Source organism: Ovis aries, chromosome 3, assembly GCF_016772045.2.
Source record: "Ovis aries strain OAR_USU_Benz2616 breed Rambouillet chromosome 3, ARS-UI_Ramb_v3.0, whole genome shotgun sequence".
NCBI classification, from domain to species: Eukaryota; Metazoa; Chordata; class Mammalia; order Artiodactyla; family Bovidae; genus Ovis; species Ovis aries.
The window spans coordinates 146,102,273-146,126,789 of record NC_056056.1 but is presented as its reverse complement, the minus strand read 5'-3'; the positions used below and the strand labels follow the sequence as shown (position 1 = coordinate 146,126,789).

General features: G+C 35.3%; 1 protein-coding gene across 3 annotated transcripts in view; it reads left to right on the top strand.

Annotated features, from left to right (window-relative positions):
• Positions 1 to 24,517, top strand: part of CNTN1 (contactin 1) — a 417,338-nt gene that overhangs the window by 347,316 nt on the left and 45,505 nt on the right. For all 3 annotated transcript variants that reach the window (XM_042246873.2, XM_060412756.1, XM_060412755.1), the window contains 5 exons: positions 2,271 to 2,505; positions 5,102 to 5,205; positions 12,830 to 13,016; positions 20,575 to 20,687; positions 21,461 to 21,617. In XM_042246873.2, coding sequence (XP_042102807.1) covers positions 2,271 to 2,505; positions 5,102 to 5,205; positions 12,830 to 13,016; positions 20,575 to 20,687; positions 21,461 to 21,617 — 796 coding nt within the window. The remainder of the gene's footprint in view (positions 1 to 2,270; positions 2,506 to 5,101; positions 5,206 to 12,829; positions 13,017 to 20,574; positions 20,688 to 21,460; positions 21,618 to 24,517) is intronic.

Here is a 24,517-nt window from a genome sequence, read left to right as displayed (position 1 = left end):
ATATTGGGGATGGGGAAAACTTTGATAACATAAATGTGTCTGAATTAGATATCCGGCATTTATGTAGATAACATGCCTTATATAGCTCTATGTATCCATTAAATACTTTTAGTATTTAATCTCTGCTGATGGTCAAAGAACACAATTAAGACTCCAAAAAATTCCGAAAACTACAGATATAACGAACAGGTTTTATTCTTCATGTGTGTCAAATTAATTTATACAATAAGTGGATATTTAGCCAAAGTTTGCTTCACTCTGTATTGTATAGTCATATTTTATACTTGTCATTACATCATATATTAAAGTAGGATTTAGGGAAAAATTGCCTCGTCTTCATTCGAATCTCAAATGATTTGACAGTTTTAGTGACAGTGTGATACACAAAAAGTGAAGATATTAGAAAATTTGAACATTTTACTTCTTTAGGTTTTATGTTCTCAACATGTATAGATGTCTGCCTCACAATAAGATGAGAAGCTTGTCAAAACATTCAGATTGGAACTCATTTACCATAAATTTGAAATCAAGTCTCTCAGAACAGGACCAGAGAGTCACTACATTCTGAAAGCTCCGAGGCTAATTCTAATATGTTAGCCGCTCAGTCATGTCTGACTCTTTGAGATACCGTGAACTGTAGCCTGCCACGCTCCTCTGTCCATGGAATTCTTCAGGCAAGAATACTGGAATAGGTTACCATTCACTTCTCCGGGGGATCTTCCCAACCCTGGGACTGAACCTGGGTCTCTCACATTGCAGGCAGATTCTTTACCATCTGAGCCACCAGGGAAGCCCAATTCTGATATACTAAATTGGGAAAATTAAGTATAGAACTATCAATAAGAAAAAGAAATGTTTAAAGTCTGGCGGGAATGTTAGGCTATTCTGTTAATAATGTAAAATTATGTTATGTACCTCCTTGTGATCATGCTTTACAGTTTCTATATTGTGCAACCAAGAACAACTTCTTCCTTTGAACTTTGTACATTTACATGCATCCCTGTTTAACATAAGGATATTCAAGCTGCTATGTTGTACTTAATTAAAGGTTCTCCCTCAATACACTTTAACTGTGATATTTCTGTGTAAAAAGCAAATATATAATGGCCAAAAAAGATTAAATGATGAATTCAGTTCAGTTCAGTCGCTCAGTCGTGTCTGACTCTTTGCGACCCCATGAATCGCAGCATGCCAGGCCTCAGTAGAATTTGTTTTAAGTCAGAATTTAGGGCTGACATGGACATCTTTATTGAGTAATTGACATGTAAGAAGTTGCTCAGTCGTGTCCGATTCTTTGTGACCCCATGGAGCCTAGCCTACCAGGCTCCTCTGTCCATGGGATTTTCCAGGCAATAGTACTGGAGTGGATTGCCATTTCCTTCTCCAGGGGATCTTCCTGACCCAGGGATCGAACCCGCATCTCCCACATTATAGACAGACGCTTTACTGTCTGAGCCACCAGGGAAGTCCAATAATAGCTCTAAGAAAATGTAAAACAGAGGTCTTTCTTCAGTATTAGAGTCAGACAGGGTGCCTAGCCAGTCACCTGCAGATGGAGGCAATGCTGTCTTTTTCTCATTTCTCCTTCTTTCTTTTTCTGTGACCAGTTTCTACTGTTTAGTTGCCGTACGGATATTCCAGGGTATAGTTAACTTTCTTATTATAGTCTTTCAACCCTAAAGAAAGTCATTAACTTATCCATTGAATGAATACTACTTGAGACTTTGTTTAGGTTTTAGAGATAAAGAGGTAAATGAAACTGTCAATAACCCTGTTCTCATGAAACTTACGTTCTACTAGGCAAGAAAGACAATAAAGTAGACAATCAGTAAATATATAGTGTAGATCATAATAGTGTAAAAGAAGGAAAAAATAACTGGGGATGTATTATATGGATTATTGCGCAAAGAATCTTAAAATGGCAGATCCTGTGGCCAGGCAAAACTCTGTGTAGCTTTTTAGCCTTCAGAAAGTGAGGGAAGAGCCTTTTGACTCAGGGAATGCACCCTTGATGGAAGAAACTGAAAGTAAAAAGACCCAGAGTGAGAGGTACCCCTCCCCCAGGGTGTTTCAGAAATAGTGAACTTGGTAAACAAAGTCTCACGTGTTGCAGCTCGTTTGTGCCAAATTTTTGTAGGCAGCTCTCACTTAGGAAATAAAAATGTTTTTACAGAAAGCTTGCTTCCATGTGTAGCATTTTTGCTTGCATATGATTTTCTTCCTGTTACCTGTATTGCTTAAACCTATTTAACATTTCAATCTCTATTTAGCCATTGTCAAGAGAATATCACTATGGCAACAATTTTGGTTACATAGTGGCATTTAAGCCATTTGATGGAGAAGAATGGAAAAAAGTGACAGTTACTAATCCAGATACTGGCCGCTATGTCCATAAAGATGAGACCATGCGTCCTTCCACTGCATTTCAAGTCAAAGTCAAAGCTTTCAACAACAAAGGAGATGGACCCTACAGTCTCACAGCTGTCATCCACTCCGCACAAGACGGTAGGTGAAAGAAAGGCCCCACTGACATGATGAGGGATTAAAAATCTGGTTCTCTAGTAGGCATTTTGTTTGCAGTCTTTTCAGTATTATTTTGAGCTAAGTCAGCATGTCAGTCTCTTTATCTAAATGACAAGAATGTTGCCAAAATATTTTTCATCCTTTATATTGTGTTTATGATAGTTAAATTGCCACTAAAATCATTGGCTTAGACCCTATTCCTGATCTCTTAATTATAATTTTGCTGTCAGAAATTCTCTAGATTTGAGAACCTCAGTGTGCCTGTTCATTCATAAAATTCACTAGTTTACCAACTCTTTAATATATTTAATTAATAATATGTTTTTATAAAATTTCTCCATTTAACTAAAAATGTGTAATGTAGCATTTATGTAACTTTTTTTGTCATTACAGCAGCATGTTCATTAGTGTTAGTCGCTCAATTGTGTACAATTCTTTGCGACTCCACAGACTGTAATCCACCAGACTCCTCTGTCCATGGAATTCTCCCGGCAAGAATACTAGAGTGGGTTGCCATTCCCTTCTCCAGGGGATCTTCCTTACCCAGGGATTAAACCAGGGTCTCAAAACATTGCAGGCAGATTCTTTATCAACAGTAGCATCCTGGAATTTTATTAAAGGGAATTTAGGCATAATTCTATGAAAAGGGGTCAGAAGGCCAATTGAAGTTTTTTTCTTGTATATAAAAATATATATGAAAGGGATAAAATTACTGATACTGGTTCTCTGTTTTTCTAGAAACTTTAATTGAACTGATCATGTTCCTGAAGAACTTTATATATCTGTGATAAATGATACATAGTTTTAAATGTAATTACTAATTTCTATGATTTCCTATTTAAGTTACTACATTTTTATTATTTATTTTCCTATTTAAAAAGATAATACTTCCTTATTATACCTTTCTACTCATGTGCACTAGGTAAATAATTAATAACTAAAAGAGAAAATAGAACTTTTAATTGCTTTCTGACCTAACACATTTGTGCTTGAATAAGTTTCACTTTGCACATGTGTGACAAGCAACCATGGAAGGGTTTTAAAACTTAAAGCTATGTGAAATATTCTTATGATTTCTTAGAGGAAAAGCATTATTTGTTAGTTTACCCAATTTACATTATGTTTGGTCCACAAGAAATATTTAGCTATCCCTGAAAGTTTATGCTCTATAGTCATAGATTTTTTAGCTTTCATATTTGTTAAAAATGTATATATTCAAATCATTCCATGATCTTTACTTCTAATACAAACATAAACAACTATCTTATATATGTATCTATGTACACACACTCTTTTTGAAAGATAAAACACATAGAAAAACAAGTAGAAATTTCTAAATTTATAATCAATTCTGGACTTTTTAATCCTCGGTAATGAATTTTACATTTTCAAAACTAGCTCTAATTTGGAAAAAATATTATAACTTGACTCAATCTTAATAGTTTGAATGACATATGTACAACTCACAGAGAAATTAAAATATAAAATATTTTACAAGTTATCTTCTCACCCAGTATCATTCCTAATGTATTTTTTGATGCTAAAGTAATCAGGTAAAGGTCATGCTTGTCATGTCTTTAGTTATGGCCATCTGTATTTAATTACATTTCTTTCCTAAATGTTTCAAAAGCCTCATAAAACCTGCATGTGCCGAAACTTGTATAAATGTTCATTTTCTCTTTTACTGCTAAGAAATCAATCATAGCACCACGCAGTTACCTTGTTTTGGAAAGACAACAGTGTTCACATGCAGGACACTTTAGCATAAAAGAGAATTATGGCTTGTTAAGAAAAGACAATAAAAATTGATCACTCCTGATCATTCCTGCTTAAGATTTCCTTAGTTTTTTTGTGTAATTTTTGTAAGGGATATAGAGTACTTTTTTTTCACTGAACAGAGGCCTTTTTGATACATATTTGACTTGATGCCCAGTTGGAAGATTAGACTTGTAAAAGCTTTCCTGAGCCCAAGAAAGAGTGAATGTCACAACTTGTTTCAAAGAATCTTAAAAAAAAAACTTAGCTTAAACGTAAAAGAAAAAGAGGAAAGTATTGCTGTGTATCTTTAGCTCATACAAAGAGCATGAGAAAGTTGAAAATTAATTGTTAATGTATAATTTTCTGTAAGGAATACCTAATTTCTTATTTTTAATAATATATAGAGAGTTGATAAGTTGAACATATTAATAATAAATTTTGATTTGCATTCATAAGCTTTCATAAACAAGTTAATTAAAAGAAATATAAAATATTATTATGGTTCTTGCTCAAGGATATCAGAGAAATTATTATGGATTTCCATATTTTGTAAAAGTGTGTGTGTACATATGTATGTATATGTGTCTCTATATTAACATTCATATATATGAATATGTGTGTGTATATATTACTGATGGCCATGACATAAATAAAAATAGAGGAAGAAGTAATAAAATTATTGAACTATTTCCTTTGGAAATATTAAAACTATTTTAAATACTAAAATATAGTTTCATCCGTTCATACAGCAAATGGTGCTATTTGAGTTTCTTAATATAAGCATCTTATGTAAGAATGCAATGTTCTCATCAAATTTCAGCTCCCAGTGAAGCCCCAACAGCAGTAGGAGTAAAAGTCTTATCATCTTCTGAGATATCTGTTCATTGGGAGCATGTTGTAGAAAAAATAGTAGAAAGCTATCAGGTGAGTTCAATTTTTATCAAACTGAAATACATCTGCTCATAATTATCAGCATATGTTTTCAAAAATGTTGCATCTTTCAATGTTCTGTGTCCTTCTGATTTATGTGACAACACTATATTTTCTGTGTTCAATATGTTGGATATTTATTAATTAATTATTATGAGCAAAGTGGAGATTTCCAACCAACTTAATCTATGAGAGATGTAGAGTCCTATGCGTAAGTAAACAATTGACCAAAATAAAAACTAAAGTAATAACACTCAGGCTTAAACATGATCTTTTGAAACAAGTGTTCTCATTACATCTGATGAATCTCAAGTTTTGGGGAAATCATTTTGGTAATTTAAAATATTTATCATATTTGACTTGACTCAGTAGTTCCACTTCCAAAAGACCCTCCTTAGGAAACACTTCTAAATATACTAAATATGTATCCCATTATATTATATATGAAGGCAGAAAATTGGCAAACTCAAAATATCACAAAGGTAACTTCCTTTGAAATAAGACTTAAAAGAGTAGTAAGAATTAGCCAGCAGGAAAGGGGAGGACTTGTTTTAGTCAAAGGAAATAAGACCTGGGAAATTAAAGCTAGTTCAGTTGGGATCTTTATTATGAAATTTAGACTCAATTGTGTAGGAAAATTAAAGTCATTTCATAGCACAAAGACTGAAAATTAAGAGGAACTGACCTCATCCTACCTTTGCCAATGGGCAAATGGATGCCAAAGTGTTTCAGTGACTTGTCTTAGCACCAAGGGAAAATGTCAGAGACTGCCTAAAATTCAGATGTCCAGATTCCAAATGCTATGCTTTATGCCAAATCACAGACTCCCTTTATTTTATTCAGTGAGTGGACAATAACTGACCTTCTGGAGCCGTGGCTGGTGAGCTGCCCACCAGCTCAATTTGCCCTCAGTTCTTGTGCTTCATCATACATCGGTGGAATATTCATTTCATGAGGGTAGCATTTTGTCTCTTTTGCTCTCAGTGTCAAGAACAGTGGGCATATCATAGGCATTAATGAAATATTCCCTGAGTGCTGATAGAAATACTGAATTATGGTCAAATAAAATGCTGCAATCTAAATTTCTCAAGACCATGTAACCACAGGAGCAGCCTAAGGTTTTAAGTTGCAAACATTCTACCTAACAGGAAGGTTTTTCTTGGTATCATAGGTTATGATTGGGGTAGTTAGATGTCAAAATGTTTTCAGATTAGTCTTGCAAACATTTAGCTGAAGTTATCATCAAAACTGTGGAGTTATAGAAGTGGACTGTGAAGATCCAATATTCATTACATATTAAACTTGCATTTACTGCTGGTAAAAAAGAAATGGGAAACAGAGAAATTCACTAAATGTTACAAGCCCCTATAATAAACTAGTCCAAGGTATCTTGAGAGAACACATCAATATTTAGAGTGTTCAAGCTATATTTTAGACATAGATTTTCTTCTTTTTTAAATATTATTGCTTTCTAAGTAATAGGAGAAAAAAGATTAATACATACCCCATGCATTGTCAAAATGCTGAAGATATATTTTTCTTTGTTAAAAACATACCGCCGAAATATATCTTGTCTTTGTCAAATAATTATATATTAACTATTTTATAACTTCTGACATGCAGATAACAAAAGATTGTATGTCCTTTGATGCCTGGCACCAGTGAATTTAGACAATAATCAGAATATATGCTCTTGATGGGGAAATTAGCTAAATTAAGGATTGCCAAATTAAATAGTCAGCAAAAAATAATCTTCAAATAATCTTTAACAGCTATGATTTCCTCAAATGACAAAAAACTGTATGCTAGCAAGTTTAGTTTCATGGATTTCTGGTGTTTAGCAACTCCACATTAGAAAATTATGAGGTTTGTTGCTGAGCAGACATGCATTTAATTTCTCAGCTCTGTTTCTTAGGAATTTTGTGGAATACTTATTCAAATTGTCTGAGCCCTAATTTCCTCACCTACAAAGCTGAGAGTAGTCATTGCCTCGTATCCTTCCATCGTGTGGAAGAAATTAAATAACCCACACTTAATGTTATTCCCTTTTTCATGTCATTGGACATTTGAAGAAGACAATGATGACGTTAATAATGATAACTGATAATATTTGTTAATCCTTATTATATTAAACATTTAATTAAGCTCATCATTTTGAATCCACACAATCACAAGGAATAAATACTATTATTTTTTTTCCAATTTAAAGATGAAAAACTTGGAGGTTTAAAAACATTTATCTGAGTAATAATTGGTATATCCTGACTTGAACCTAGGTCTTGCCTCTCCAGAGAATAGTTAAAAGTGTTGGAAGTAAATCACAAAATTATTATTGCCATTTGTTCCTTCTTAAAAAGCCTTTACATTTTTCGCACAGAGCCTTGAATATCAAAGAGTCAAGCATGACAGTTTAAGAGACAATCCATAACATTTATTCTCCTCTAAGAAAATGTTCTTTACGGGGGAAAAGCTTGGCTCGCTATAATATGGTTATTGTTTCTGTTTTAAAATATGAAGGAAAAAGTCAATGATTTAACAAGACAGATGATCATGAAAGCTAATACTCCACTACACTTCCCATGAAAATGTACTATGGGTATAAATTATAAAGAAACAGAAAAAAAGCAAATTAATAAGATAAATGAAAAGCTGTGTGATTGACCCCCATCTCAAGGTTAATTTCCTGAAATTTAAGTGAGAATTGTAGGCAGTTGGAATTAAAAATAAACCCTTGTGGTTTTAAGTTTGTCTTATAGAAAGTTCAAGTTTTATTTTCCTCCCCGCCTCCATCTGTCCCACCTTGGCTAAAGAGCTCACCACTTCTAACCTTGATCTTAATTTCCTGCAGTGTAAGTGAACTAGAAGAATTCAAGAAGTGTTTCTTATCAAAGGCATATTAGAACTCTGGGCTCCTGCTCAGGAATCCACAAAAGACTTAGCTTACTTACCCAGCAGGTAAAGAATTCCCTTAATGAAAACAAGCACAGTGTGCTATCAGGAATAACAGAAAGCCTCTTAGCAGCTGAATGAGAGATTAATGAAGATGATTGATTATTCTTAAAAGATTATCAATCCTGAGTAGTTTACTCAGATGTCTTAAAAAGTCAAATTATTGTGGAGAGCAGAAGCTCATGTTAGGAAATATGGTATTTTCTTATTTGGAGAAGGCATGTATCTTCATCTGATCTCCTAAAAGGAAAGTCAGACATAGGTGTAGAACAAGTTAGTGATTTTGCTGTTGTTATTGTTGCTTATTTATTTGTTTTAAATATGATCTCAGGGAGTATATAAGAGGAAAAAGTAGAATGAACAGAAGAGTGAGAAGCTAGGTTAGAAAAATGCTTTATCATGTTGGCAACCACTGGGGGCAACTGATACTTCATCCCTTGGGATCTTTGAGGAACATCATAAATGTGGTTCAAAACTGACCCACATGGGATGAAAGGGGAAGCTTTCAACCACTGTAATTGCCCACAGATTAAGAATGGCCCCAGGGGCACCACCTCCCTTCCCTGCGTGAAGGGCAGGGCAAAGTTCACACTGCAACATCAAGAATGATACAAGACAGGAAGTGAGAGTTTAGTGGAAATAGCAGAGGAAAAATGCAGGTAGTACTTACGGGAAGCTGGTTGAAGCCTGCATAGAACTGTTTAGTTCTTGAACCAATGGCTAAAATAAAAATGAACTTTGCATAGCTTCCAAGAGGTGTTAAGAATACAGATTTTGAAAGATTTATATTACTGCTCTTCTTAAGCCATAGAATGTACTAATGCATGACTTAGTCTGCGATCTGGATGCTATCAAGCTATTATACAACATCTTTTAGAGGTTGAACTTTTTGTTGCAGAGCCTCAGTTTTTATTTAAGTAACTATATTTAGATTATTTTCTGGAAAACTGTATTAAATCCATAACAAAAGAACATTCGGTTGTCATGTCCAACTCTTTGTGATTCCATCCATCAGTTCTCCAGGCCAGAATACTGGAGTGGGTAGCTTTTCCCTTCTTCAGGGAATCTTCCCAACCCAGGGACTGAAACCAGGTCTCCCACATTGCAGGCAGATTCTTTACCAGCTGAGCCACAAGGGAATCCCAGGAATATTGGAGTGGGTAGTCTACCCTGTTTCCAGAAGATCTTCCCAACCCAGGAATTGAACTGGGGTCTCCTGCATTGCAGGTGGATTTACCAACTAATCTATCAAGAAAGCCCATTAAATCTATAACAAAAAAAAATATTCAGTTATCACAAGATTTTTTTTCAGAAATTTAGAATTTGAAGGAGAGAATTTGGAAATCTGCAACAAAAGTTTACTACTGAAGTAGAAAATAACAATGGAGCAAGTCTAATTTTCAAAAGTGCTAGATGTTTTTAAGCACTACCATAATTGTAACATCTAGGTCTTTATTTATTTATTAAAATTTATTACATTTCCCTTGGAAGGAATATAACTACTATCTTTATTCAAAAGTGGTGTTGTTGTAGCTCATAAATGTATGGAAAGTATAATTATTCTTTATTAAAAGTATGAGTTAGTCCTTTTTCTGAGGCTTTTCTTTTCAGCTTTCCAATATTGTTACAAAGAGTCAATTTTCTTGGGGTGAAATTATACACTTAGATTATTCCATCAAAGATATTAGTAATCTATGTAGACTTAAACATTCTGATTTCTTTTTTTAAAGATCTGTGAAGGCAAAAACATGTTTGCTTGGTTCACTACTATATTCCCAGCACCTAGCAGAGTAGCTGGTACAAGGTATATACACAATAAATATTTATTCAATGAATGAGTGCCATACATCAACTGCAGTCATCTGTACATCATGTTCAAAATAATTAATCTTTGTCCTCAATCAATTTATAATCTAGTAATAGCAGAGACCAGTAATGATGCAATTCCATAAATGTTTAATAAACACTAAGATAGATTAACACTAGACTTGGAGTGTTGTGCAGATTTTAGGAACATGTAAATAAAGAGTTAAATTTATATAGTACCACAGCATGCAATAGAAATAAATACACCATATGTTGCTCTAGCACGTGAAAATGAATTTATGGTCTATTGCAGCAGCAGCAGCAGCAGCAGCAGCCTTAAAGCCACAGCAGCCTCATTTATTTGTTTATTTTTACACTAGTTCATTCAGGCTGTCTTTCGGTCTCCCTAGTGATCAGTCAAAAGCCATACATTTGTTCTGCTCCATTCCTATGGGTTCACTTCATTCCAAGCAATTTTCTCTCAGGTTAAAGTTGGTTCTTCACCTCAAAGGGCAACTCAGGGCAAGGATCAAAATGCAGTCGCCCAAATTGTCTATTTGGAAATTATCTCTAAGTGCATGGTCAATGGCTAGTTCAGATAAAAAAAAAAAATACAATGCCATATTTTATATAGACTGTTTAATTTAGAATTGTTTGAAAATATTGCAATTTATATGTAAATGCATGATTTAAGGAGAGAGCTTATTGAACCAAAATAATTTTATATCTGATGCTTTCATTAGTAGATGCTTAAAATACTGTAAAAATGTCATTCAAATCTCATATTATAAAATAAGGAAATCAGAGATTATTTTGCATACTCATTAACTCTCTGGGTTCCCTAGTTACCACGGCATAACTAAAGCAATGCTGAAGTTTATTGGGAATTTCAGAGGAGACCGTGTAACATAAATCTGTGTCAAAATCAGATGAATATAGTAATTAGACACTTAGGATATAGATGCAAAGAGTAAATTAAAGAAAATTTGTTCTTTCCTTCTCTATTGCCAAAACCCCTCATGGAATTTTGGGTAAAATGTGAAAAAATTTGTCACTGTTAAGTCCTTATTTTAGTGCTTAGTATCTTAGGAATATTTAGTTAAAAATCTTTTCTTTTCCTTTATGGTTTATCACAGAATATGGAAAAGAATATAAAAATAATAATGTACATATGTATGCAACTGAGTCACTTTGATGTACAGCAGAGGAGGTTGGCACAACACTATAAATCTACAATGCCTTAAAAAAAAGTTTCTCCTATTTAAACTGCATAGAAAAGTTGTGATATTGGAATGAAGATTGTGAAAGGTAGTCTCAGTCAACAGGCATCCATATAAAAGTACCTGAAGCTCAGGGGCTTCAGTTTTGATTGCTATATAACACAGTGTTGTCCTTTAGTCACTAAGTCGTGTCCGACTCTTTGTGACCCCATGGACTGCAGCATTAAACAAGGTAAACACTACTATTCCAGACTTGTTGAGACAATAATACACGTGAATGATCCTGCTTTAGTACCTGGCATTTCACTGGAATATAAACGTGCATTTTATTTCTCTTCAGCCAAGCAGTGGAAGAGGCCTTACATGTCACGCAGTTCCAATGCCCACTGAAATGTAGGCTGTCTTCCTCTTTCTCAGATGAATGTAGGCACTGCCTGAAGGCTCCCAGCACGAGGAAACTCATGCCTTCACAAGGATACTCCTACCGTCATGAATCTTTTCTCTGCCATCTGACTTTGGAACCACTTGGTATAATTCTACTTCCTCAGTTCTGAGCCATCCTTGGTCAGAGAGCAGAAAAGCCAAAGAGATTCTATCAAAACTATTCAGAAAAAATGTATTGGCGTCAGAAAAAATGAGCACTAGTCAACAAGATAAAAATATATCAAAGGAAACCAATCAGAAATTAGTAACTAGCCTTTTTTAAAAAAATGTGCTTATTTTGTTACTATGGAAATTTGAGCTGTCCAGTTCCATTTTATAATGGCTTCATATGGGTTTATGTAAAAAAAAATTTCAGAATTATATCAATATTAAATATTATCTTATTGGTTAATTATGAAATTAAAATCTCATTATTTTATAGACAGGACATTTAAAATATAAAATGGAGGTAAACTTATAAACAAGCTTTTATTTTTATTTATACAGATATAATTATAGATTTTTTAATCAAAAGTTTATTTGAGGAATGAAAATTATAATTCATGGTTTTAACTTAAAATTTAAGAGCCTATGAAGGGTGTCATTGATATGCTAGATGGTAAAAGTAATCATTTCTAATCACCACATGAATGAAATGTTTAAAAACATTTTAAAGATAAATAATTTCTGCAACCAGTTATTAGGTATAATATTTCTCTGATAGCTGGTCTCTATATAGGTTCAAAGAAGATTCTTTTACCTATTTCTGAAATAAGCTAGCTGAAAATAATTATGCTAGCCTGTTTTAGACCACGTGGTTGTTTTTATCAGTGACCCTTGACAAATTTGCAATCATATAAAAAGAAATAAAGCAGAAAACTAATGATATAAATTATTGTGTCAAATGCTTCTAAACAGAGACCAGTTTTATGTTTTGAGAGCAAACCTTATGCAAAGTTTTTTGGCTTTTTCTCTTTTTTCATCTGTGTATGGCTATTTCAGGCCTTGAAGTGAGGCTTTAATTTGCTTTCGACATCTTTAATCAGATCTGCATTATATGCTTTGCCATAGTCTAAGACTGATAGAAATGGAACAGCAAGTAACATTTGAGAATCTGATGCCCAGCCATCATCAATGGTGTCATAACAAGTTGAAAAGAATTTTTTACAACTGAAGTGTCTGAATCATGAAAAAACTTTACTTAACTTGCATGTTTGCAGATTCGGTACTGGGCTTCCCATGACAAAGAAGCAGCTGCACACAGAGTTCAAGTTGCTAGCCAAGAATACTCGGCCAGGCTGGAGAACCTTCTGCCTGACACCCAGTATTTTGTGGAAGTCAGGGCGTGCAATAGTGCAGGGTGTGGACCTCCCAGTGATATGATTGAGACCTTCACCAAGAAAGCACGTGAGTCTCAATATTTGCATTACATACTTGCCAAAATTCCCAATTGATTGAATGATACAGTTACAGGTGAGAAAAATTTACTATCTAGCAATCTGAGCACATTTGGGTTTCAGTTTTAGCCTTTAAAATCACACAAGTTTTAAAATACAACAAAAACATTGTTAGTTATTGTAGATGAAAAATATGGCAGATACTTTCACTAATTAATATCCATTTCAGAAATAAAATTGCAGAACCTCCTTTTCTAAAGACTATCCACAAAATCTTGCATCATTAGATAATTAGTTTATTATTTTAAACTTGACTTTATAAGAATGCATCAATAGCATGAGAAAATGAAAACTGTGTAGTTTTTCTTTGCTTTGATTTATGTCATCATTGTACAATGCAAATGCAAGTCAAATTTTGAAGTATTATCTTCACTCTCTTATTACTGTATGTTCTCATTGTTAATATAATAAGACCTCCTGCCCTGCTCACCTTTTCTGCTCATCCTCATCTCCCTTGCTTCACTATGAGAGCTCCTTCTTGAAATTAAGTTGAACAAATAGAAGAAGAGAATTTATATTCAGAATCCTGGGAAGTTTCACAAGAATTTGAAGACATTATTACCATTAGAGTTTGGAAATTTATTTGGGTGAAAAGATAGTCCTAATGGTATAACAGAGCATGGAGGTAGGATTCAGACTTTGGTATCAAAGAGGGGTTTCAAATTTGTCTCTATCACTTACTCAATTGTGTATGGGTAGACATATTACTTCAATATTTAAACATCAACTTTGTAATTTATAAAAAGAGAATTCATTCCTTTGTTATTTTTTCAATTTATTATCAAAAGTATGCTATGTGCCCTCGACAGCTCTAGTTATTGAGGATAGAGAAAAGATCAAGCCAGACCCAGATCCTCTTCTCACAGGATTTAGCAAACTAATGGCAAGAGAGGGAGAGAGAGAAGGAAGGAGAGAAAAATATGACAAATAAATATGATAACATCAAATGACAGAGCAATAGATTAAATAGATAATAAGGGAGGAGGAGACCAAGATAGCAGAGCAGAGGACTTGAGCTCACTTCCCTCAGTGAACACATCAAAAACACACCTTCATGTAGAGCAATTCTCTCTGAAAACAGACTGGAGGCTATTGGAAATACTCTTCTACAATCAAGGCTCATAAGTAAGATCCACATAGAATCAAGTTGAAAGGGAGAAGTAATCAGGTTGGGACCATAGCCCTAGCAGGGGACATAGAAGTGGAAGGGGGATATCCCAGACTCAGAGATCCTCCCTGGAGAGTGGTTTGAGCCACATCTAAGGTTCCCCAACCATGGAATCCAGTACCAGGAAGATGAGTCCCAACAGCAGATTTCAATAGTGGTGGGACTTATAAGATGGCTGTAGAAAAATAAAATCTCATTCATGAAGAGAAAAATCTGCTGGAGTGATTTCCTGGGACAGCCCCAGCATATGTCCCAGCCTGTACCAGATGCCTTCTTCAGAGCAACTCCCCAGTAAAACAAAAGCTACATTGCCAAGGAGATTGTGCAACTGTGGGGGATAGAACTGGCAAAGAACAAGCACTGGATCTGAATGGAGCAAAGAAAACCATTGCTTGTGCTCACAGAGGCTGTGAATTGGGAGCTGTCTCAAGCTCTGACTGTCTTGCCAGGACTGTCTTATCTCATGCTCTAGCCTGCTCTGGGCACCCACTCTAGTACCCTTGCTCTAGCAGTGCTTAGCCCTGGGGGCAAAGATGCTGTTGCTGGGGGGAGAGGGAGAGCACATTTAAAGGGAATGAAACCAGCTTAAACTTGACCCTCAAGCCTTCTGCTCCAGCACCTTGGGACCCAAAACTACCCCCAGTAGAATGGTGATGGCCACTGAACATAGGAAAAGTTCCAGCTCCCATCTACCTTTGGATAGAGCACTTCCATTTCAGCCCCATATCCCACCAGCATGCTCTAGGAAAATATGTGATCTGTGCTAATTATAGATCCAGCTCTCCCACCAAAGCCACTGGGCATACGCTGACTGATAGAGCAACTACAACATAGGAACACACTTTCAAGAACTGGATAGAAATACAGTTGAGCTATTTCAAATACTAAAAGATGACACTGTTAAAGTGCTGCACTTAATATGCCAGCAAATTTGGAAAATTCAGCAGTGGCCACAGGACTAGAATGGCTCAGGTTTCATCCCAAACCCAAAGAAAGGCAATGCCACAGAATGTTTAAACTACCTCACAATTGTGCTCATTTCAAGTTCTAACAAAGTAATGCTCAATATCCTTCAAGCTAGGATTCAATAATACATGAACTGAGAACTTCCAGATGTACAAGTTGGATTTAGAAAAGGCAGAGGAATGAGAGATCAAATTGCCAACATCCATTGGATCATAGAAAAAGCAAGGGAATTCCAGAAAAAATATTTATGTCTTCCTTGACTACACTAAAGCCTTTAACTGTGTCAGTTCAGTTCAGTCACTCAGTCGTGTCTGACTCTTTGAGACCCCATGAATCGTAGCACGCCAGGCCTCCCTATCCATCACCATCTCCTGGAGTTCACTCAGACTCACATCCATCGAGTCTGTGATGCCATCCAGCCATCTCATCCTCTGTCGTCCCCTTCTCCTCCTGCCCCCAATCCCTCCCAGCATCAGAGTCTTTTCCAATGAGTCAACTCTTCGCATGAGGTGGCCAAAGTACTGGAGCTTCAGCTTTAGCATCATTCCATCCAAAGATATCCCAGGACTGATCTCCTTCAGAATGGACTGGTTGGATCTCCTTGCAGTCCAAGGGACTCTCAAGAGTCTTTTCCAACACCACAGTTCAAAAGCATCAATTCTTTGGTGCTCAGCCCTCTTCACAGTCCAACTCTCACATCCATACATGACCACAGGAAAAACCATAGCCTTGACTAGATGGACCTTAGTCAGCAAAGTAATGTCTCTGCTTTTGACTATACAATCTAGGTTGGTCATAACTTTTCTTCCAAGGAGTAAGCGTCTTTTAATTTCATGGCTGCAGTCACCATCTGCAGTGATTTCGGAGCCCCCAAAAATAAAGTCTAACACTGTTTCCACTGTTTCCCATCTATTTCCCATGAAGTGATGGGACCGGATGCCATGATCTTCGTTTTCTGAATGTTGAGCTTTAAGCCAACTTTTTTTGCTCTCCTCTTTCACTGTCATCAAGAGGCTTTTTAGCTCCTCTTCACTTTCTGCCATAAGGGTGGTGTCATCTGCATATCTGAGGTTATTGATATTTCTCCCGGCAATCTTGATTCCAGCTTGTGCTTCTTCCAGTCCAGCGTTTCTCATGATGTACTCTGCGTAACTGTGTAGATCACAATAAACTTTAAAATTCTGAAAGAGATGGGAATATCATACCACCTTACCTGCCTCCTGAGAAACCTGTATGCAGGTCGAAAAGCAACAGTTAGGACCAGACATGGAACAAGGAACTGGATCAAAATTGGGACAGGCGTAGGTCAAGGCTGTTTACTGTCACCCTGCTTGTTTAACTTCTATGCAGAGTACATCATTAGAAGTGCTGGGCTGGATGAAAAACAAACTGTAATCCAGATTGCCAGAAGAAATAACAATAACCTCAGATAGGCAGATGCCACCACCCTTATGGCAGAAAGCAAAGAGGAACTGAAGAGTCTCTTGATGAAAGTGAAAGAGGAGAGTGGAAAAACTGATTTAAAATTCAACATTCAAAAAACTAATGGTATCCAGTCTGATCATTTCACAACAAATAGATGGGGAAACATTGGAAACAGTGACAGACTTTATTTTCTTAGGCTCTAAAATCACTGTGGATAGTGACTGCAGCCATGAAAATAAAAGACACTTGCTCCTTGGAAGAAAAGCTATGACCACCTTAGACAGCATATTAAAAAGCAGAGACATTACTCTGCTGACAAAGGTCCATCTAGTCAAAGCTATGGTTTTTCCAGTAGTCATGTATGATGTGAGAGTTGGACCATAAAGAAGCCTGAGTGCTAAAAAATTGATGCTTATGAACTGTGGTGATGGAGAACACTCTTGAGAGTCCTTTGGACTGCAAAGAGATCAAACCAGTCAATACCAAAAGAAAGCAAGCCTGAATATTCATTGGAAGGAATGATGCTGAAGCTGAAGCTTCAATCTTTTGACTACCTGAGGCAAAGAGCTGACTCATTTGAAAAGACCCTGATGCTGTAGAAGATTGGAGGCTGGAGGAGAAGGGGACAATAGAGGATGAGATGGTTGGATGGTATCACCAACTTAACGGACATGAGTTTGAGCAAAGTCCTGGAGATAGTGAAGGACAGGGAAGCCTGGCATGCTGCACTCATGAGGTCGCAAATAATCAGACATGACTGAGCAACTGAACAACAAGAAGTGTTTCACCTAATTTCAGAGTCTGAGAAACTTAAACCTGAATACAGAGGAATTAGGAATATTTTAAAAGAATAAGGAAAAATCTCCTTAAAAAATGACTAATAAAAAGAGGTAAATAATTTACCAGATAGAGTTTGTCATTAGTAATAAGAATACTAACTGAACTTGGGAAAACAATAAATGAAGACAGTGAAAATCTTAACAAGAATTAGGAAATATAGAAAGGAATAAGTCACAACTGAAGAATGCAATGACTGAAATGAAAACTAGATGGAATTAACAGCAAACTATGTGATACAAAAGATCTGGAAGACAGAATAATGGAAATAACCCGATCAGAACAGCAAAAGAAAAACAGACTTTAAGGGACTAGTTTAAGGGACCTCTGTGACAACATCAAGCATAGCAACATTTTTATTATAGAGCATTCCAGAATAAGAAGAGAGAACAGGGCCAAAATATATTTGATTAAATTATGGCTGAAAATTTCCAAACCTGAAGAAGGAAAGAGATATCCAGATACAGGAATCACAGAGGATTCCAAACATGATGAACCCAAGGAAACCTAAGACATATTATAAAGAAAATGGCAAAAGTTAAAGAGAGAATTTTAAAGTCAGTAAGAGAGAAATAAAAAAAAATCACATACAAGGGAACCTCCATAAGACTATTACCTGACATTTCTACAGAAACTTTGCAGGCCAGATGGGAGTTACCTAATATATTTAAAGTGCTAAAAGGGAAAAACCTACAAACTAGGATATGCTATTTACTATGGTTATCAATCAGAATTGAACAAAAGATAAAATAAGCAAAAACAGAGTTTATCAATACTAAATCAATCTTACAAAAATTTTTAAAGAATCTTTTCCAAGTGGAAAAGACAAGGCTACAATAAGTAGTAAGAATTGATAGAAAAGAAAAAAATCCTACTAGTAAAGTCAAATATATAGTAAAGGCTGTGGATCGAGCACTTGAATAAGCAACTATGAAGATTATAAAAAGAAATTATAAAATTAACTATAACCACAATAGACTATTAAGGGTTAAACATGCAGAAGTGAAATATGACATCAAAACACAAAACTTGCAAAGGAGGTTTAAAAAGTAGATATCTTAGAATGCGTTTGAACTTAATCAGTTTAAGACAGGCAGATATATTCATAGGTCAACATATATGAACTCCATGGTAAGTACAAATCAAAACCCACAATTATACACACAGAAAAACTAGAGAGATAGGAACACAAGCATGCAAATAAAGAAAATCATCAAACCACAAGGGAAGAAACTAAAAGAACAGAGAAGTGCAGAAACAACCAGAAAACAAGTAACAGAATGGCATTAAGTACATGTCTATCAATAATCATTTCAAATGTCAATATGCTAAATGTTCTAATCAAAAGACATAGAGTGAAAAAAAAGACATAGAGTGAAAAAAAAAAAAGGCATAGAGTGGTTGATTAAGTAGAAAAAAAGCCCCATGTATTTGATACTTTCAAGAGACTCACTTTAGAGCTAAAGATACACATATACTGAAAGTGAGGAGATGGCAAAGATATTTCATGCAAATGGAAACTAAAAGGGACTAGGGTTACAGGATTCAGAGGTACAAGCTGCTGTATATAAAATAAATAAGCTACAAGGATATATTGTATGGCATTGATAAACAATTACATAGCTGCTATTTTATAACTTTTTAAAGTGGTATAATCAAAAATATGAATCACTGTTGTACACCTGAAACTAATATGGTAAATCAACTACAATTCAATTAAAGATAAGTTATACATAAAACCCAAGAAATAACCAAATATGAACATTTAAAATGGCTTGGGTGGGAGCCAAATTCTAATCGGATAGTTGCGAATGTCCTTTTAGAGAAGACCCTATTTGACCTAGGATATGAGTAATAAGAAGGAGGACTTGGCTGAGGAGATTCTATCAGGCAGAGAAAATAACGAGTACAAAGCCTTTACATGAGAGGAGTTTGGTGTGTTTTAAGTGTAGAAAAGGCAATGGTTCCAGCTCTGAATTGTGGAGGAGTCATATGAAGCAGGGTCTTACAGATCATAGTAAGGAGTTTAAACTCTAAGTGTCATAAGAAATCACTGGACAATTTTAAGGCAGAGAGTGATATCACATATATATATATATATATATATTTAATTTTCTGCCTTCTGGGTAAACAAGGAACATGGTAGAATAAGAGGGAAAGCTGTATAGCCAATTAGGAGACCTTTTTTAATATTCAAGGAAGAGCTGATGGTGACCAGAGATAGAAAGGGATAGAAAGAAGCAGAAAATTTTCTGCAGGCAGAGTTGATAGTTTTCAGCTAATTTGTATGTTGGCAATGAATGAAACAGAAGATTGAATAGATTTTGGCTTGAAACATTGGGAGTTTGGTTGTGCCATTTAGTAAATTTGGGAAATAGAGAAAGGTAGATTTAAAGGGTACATAGTAAATGTCTGTCTTGATTATATTGCATTTGGGAAACCCTTTAGACATTGAGGAGGATATAGGAAGTTGGACACATATCTGTACAAGTTGAAAGATTACCTTGAGACAGAATCGTATGTATTTAAAGCCATAGGCCCAGATGTAAGGTTTGGGGAGATTTATACATAGAGGAGAGATGAGTTCCCAGGATCAAGTCCTAAGTCTTCCCAACATTGGGAAACTTGGCAGAGGTCATGGAGCTAGCAAAGAATGATTAATGAGAAGGAGCAACCTGAGAGACAGGAGGAAAGATTATAAGAGATTATTAATTTAAGAAAATATATTCAAGAAAGAATTAGAAGGTTAATTCTCTGAAATGCTGTGAAAATGTCAAACTTGAATAAAAAAGTGACATTAGATTTGGCCAACTGGAGGTGACTGATGACCTTGAGAATAGCAGTTTCTAAAGAGTGGTGGAAAAGAGACAACCAACTGAAGGTTGCTGAGAAGAGAATATGAGATCATTATATTACCTTACCTCCCAGGGACACGAGGTACATTAAATAAAACCATGGATGCAGAACACAGGGCCAAGCACGTAATATAGACATCAAAATCAGCTATTTTTATCCCCACATCACTATCAGTGTTCTGATTCCTGATGTGATGCAGCTTGCAGAGCTGAAGTTGCATGTGGTTACCATCAGCAGCATATTGTTACTTTTACAGCTCCAAGCCAGCCTCCGCGGATCATCAGTTCCATAAGGTCTGGTTCACGCTACATAATCACCTGGGATCATGTGGTTGCACTGTCGAATGAATCTACAGTGACGGGATATAAGGTATACAAAAGATTACTAGATTATTTCCTACACAAGCTTCATTCTTATAAAGAGTGATTGGTAATTGTTTTTTTTTTATTGTTGTTTTGTCAAAACCCATCCAGCTCTTATTCTAGTTGTGTAGTGGAATCAGATGACATAGTGCTATGATAAATTTTGAAATGAGAAAAGATCTTCAGTGAATTCCAGGAAAATACAATATCAAGTGAACAAAATAGAATAACTACTTTAATGAATAGAATTATTAGAATAATTAGTGTTTAAGGAAGAGAGGAAGAATCGATATTTGCTTGGCAGTGATTAAGATAATGTTGCCAAGCATATAGTGAATTCTTTGATGTATTGAGGCACCCTCTGTAACTGAACAAAAATGGAAAAAAAAGATTATTTCTATAAATTATTTATATCACTATCACATTTTTTTAATGGATACCAAATTTTAGGAATAGTGTGAAAAATTCTAATTGTGAGGCAATTTTTTAGATTATTTCAATATATTGAAAGAGCCCTCATTTTATACCTTTTTCATTAAAAAATACATTTTTAATCTCTATTTTAGATAGTTTCAAAAAATGAAATTCAGATGCTTAGCCTAAAATAAATAAAATCTATGTGATTTAAAAATAATATGGATTTTTTAGCTAGTTTACACATAGCTTCTTAATATTTTTTTAAATTATTATAAGTGTAAGCATATTTATTCAAATTTAGTATTAGGGAATTGGTTCACTATTACCCATTTATTAAATAGTTATATTCTGAAACTTTTAAAGGTACTCTATAGACCTGATGGCCAGCATGATGGCAAGCTCTATTCAACTCATAAACACTCCATAGAAGTCCCAATCCCCAGGGATGGAGAATATGTTGTAGAGGTTCGTGCACACAGTGATGGAGGAGATGGAGTGGTGTCTCAAGTCAGAATTTCAGGTAAGCACATTTTAATTAAGTACTCATAAGTTTCTAGGCCCATATGGGTTCCCAGGTACAAATGTGGGACTGATATTCCCACTAATATCAGTATTATTTGTAAGTAGATTTGAAATGTTAAAGATGCCCTGAAATTTAATATTTGTCCCCTTATGTGTCACAAAAGTACATTGGCAACATATCAGATACTTACTTATTATTATCTGAACATCAAAACACAATGGCATTTATTAAAATAATAAATAATAATATCCAAACTTATACAAATAATATTATCCAAAGATAATAATATCCAAACTTCTCTAATATCAAAAGAAAATTCATTGGACTACTATTAATATTTTCCTAAACTCTCTTTCCTTACCTTACATATATTAGCATAATAATAAGAAAGATAGTAGATGACAATTCTTCCTTTACCAATATATCTATTTGTCTCAGTATAGCTATTCCTTTTCTGAAAACTCTATTTTCACAGCATTGGTTAATTTGAAATAGATATGTAAGGCATTGATTTTTTTCCTCTATTTGGATTTGTAAAACTCTACTAATTTTTAAAATTTTGTTGCTTTTCTCTCACTCTTTACACATGGTTTAGTTTATACTGGATTAAAATCAATGTTATTTTGAGAATTTTATGAGACTATGAAATTCTAGAAGATGCTAAATCAAAGATGGAGTAATTGATTTAGAAGAAAATTTGATGATATATAATTAAATAGATGAATATGCTATACATTAACCTAATAAAAAGTCCTTTAAAACAATGCCAGCATTTTTTGTCCAAACATAACTATACAAAGAAACTGTTGAATTAACATGAAATGTCAGATGTTAGGTAAATAGTACAATTCGAGACTTTAAAAAGATGTTTGGATTTATTTGCAAATTATTTAAATTATTTGCAATGAGAAAAGCATAAAAATACGGATGGAAATGTTATGTTTTCATATGAATTTAAATTACTTACATTAAAAACAATTTAGTTTAGACATTGTTATTATGTCTTTTTAAAAATTTAGAAATTTCAAAAAATGAAAGGAAAATAAAATAAATAGTCATATTCCAAACACTCTAACTGCTTAACTAATGTTCGGTGGAATTTGCTTTAAGTTACCCTATAGACATTTGTAATTTCATGTGTGGGCTTCTATTGAATATATCCTGTCGTATCCAGATTTTATCAATTATGTTTCATGAACATGGAAAAATTCATGAGTTTTATTTAAAATCTCTGTAGCTCAAACGGTAAAGAACCTGCCTTCAATGCAGTAGACCTGGGTTCGATTCCTGGGTCTGGAAGGTCTTCTAGAGAAGGGAATGGCAATCCAGTCGAGTATTCTTGCCTGGAGAGTCCCATGGACAGAAGAGCCTTCTGGGCTATAGTCCGTGGTGTCGCAAAGAGTCAGACACGACTAAGCAACTAACACTGCGACTACTATTCTCTCAAACAAATGTGCAAAATTATCTACCCATTTCAGTTTTTTCTATCATAAATAATACTATTTTCACTGCATTTTTATAAATCTTTCTGCAGGTTAAATTTAAATAATCTTCCTGAAGGTTAAATTCAAACAATGAGTTAAAGAGTTTTACTTCTATATTTCAAATTTTCTTTGAAAATATATATCAACTGTGTTCCTATTATTATTGTGTATGAGTGCATTTTCTACTGCACCACTCCAACATTAGTCTCTATCTTTTCAGTCATCACTATTTTGATAGGAGAACACGGCATCTTTGTATTTTTGAAACTTTTCCAAATTTTGAACTTGGATAGCACACAGATTCAATAGTTTTACACTTAGAAGGGCTCTTTCACAAAGGGAAATTATTTTGAAAGTGATAAAATGCAAAAAATCCTGAGTAAGTTACTTTTGAAAACTGACCTTCCCTCTCTAGAAGCCAGACAGTGGCATGCTGTTGTTCTCTTCATTTTCACCCTTGATGTGTTCCTAATGTGAAGCAAAAGGTAATTTCTGGGATTTAAACTACAGAAGTTTGTAGCAGTGACAGTAGCATCAGTAGAGTTGTAACCAGTGATGTTCTGGTAAATGTTGAACAATTGACCCTCTGAAGGAGGGAGGAAGCCCTGGTGTATAGTGTTTGCCAATTTTTATGATGTAAATATTTTCATCATGTCTGATTTCAAGCTTGCTACATGATGTCCCTAAACATGGAGTTGGAAGGAGGTGCTCGGGAGCACAAGTTTCCCTAGTGGCTCAGTGGTAAAGAATCTTCCTACAATAAAGGAGATGTGGGTTCAGTCTCTGGGTGGAAAAGATCCCCTGGGAAAGGAAATGGCAACCCACTCCAGTCTTCTTGCCTGGGAAATTCCATGGACAGTGGAGCCTGGTGGGCTACAGTCAATGGGATCACAAAGAGTTGGACACTTGGCGACTAAACAACAAGCTCAGGAGCACACTGTGATAGGATTGTCACCATCCAGATGCAATAGGCATAACCTCATGAGCACTGATGAAGATGAACTGCAGTAGAGTGATGAGAGTGAAAGTGTAATCCACACAGCTGGCAGATTCCTTACCAGCTGAGCCACCAGGGAAGCCCGAGAACACTGGAGTCCGTAGCCTATTCCTTCTCCAGGGGATCTTCCCCACCCAAGAATCGAACCAAGGTCTCCTACGTTGCAGGCAGATTCTTTACCATCTGAGCTACCAGGGAAGCCTAGGGAAGGGATTCCCTCCCACCTCAGTTGGTATAGAATCTGCCTGCAGTGCCTGAGACCCGGGTTCAATTCCTGGTTTGGGAAGATCCCCTGGCAAAAGAAGCAGCAACCCACTCCATTATTCTTGCCTGGGCAGTCCATCCGACAGAAGAGCCTGGTAGGCTACAGCCCATGCGGTCGCAAGAGTCGAACATGACTTAGAGATTAAAACCAA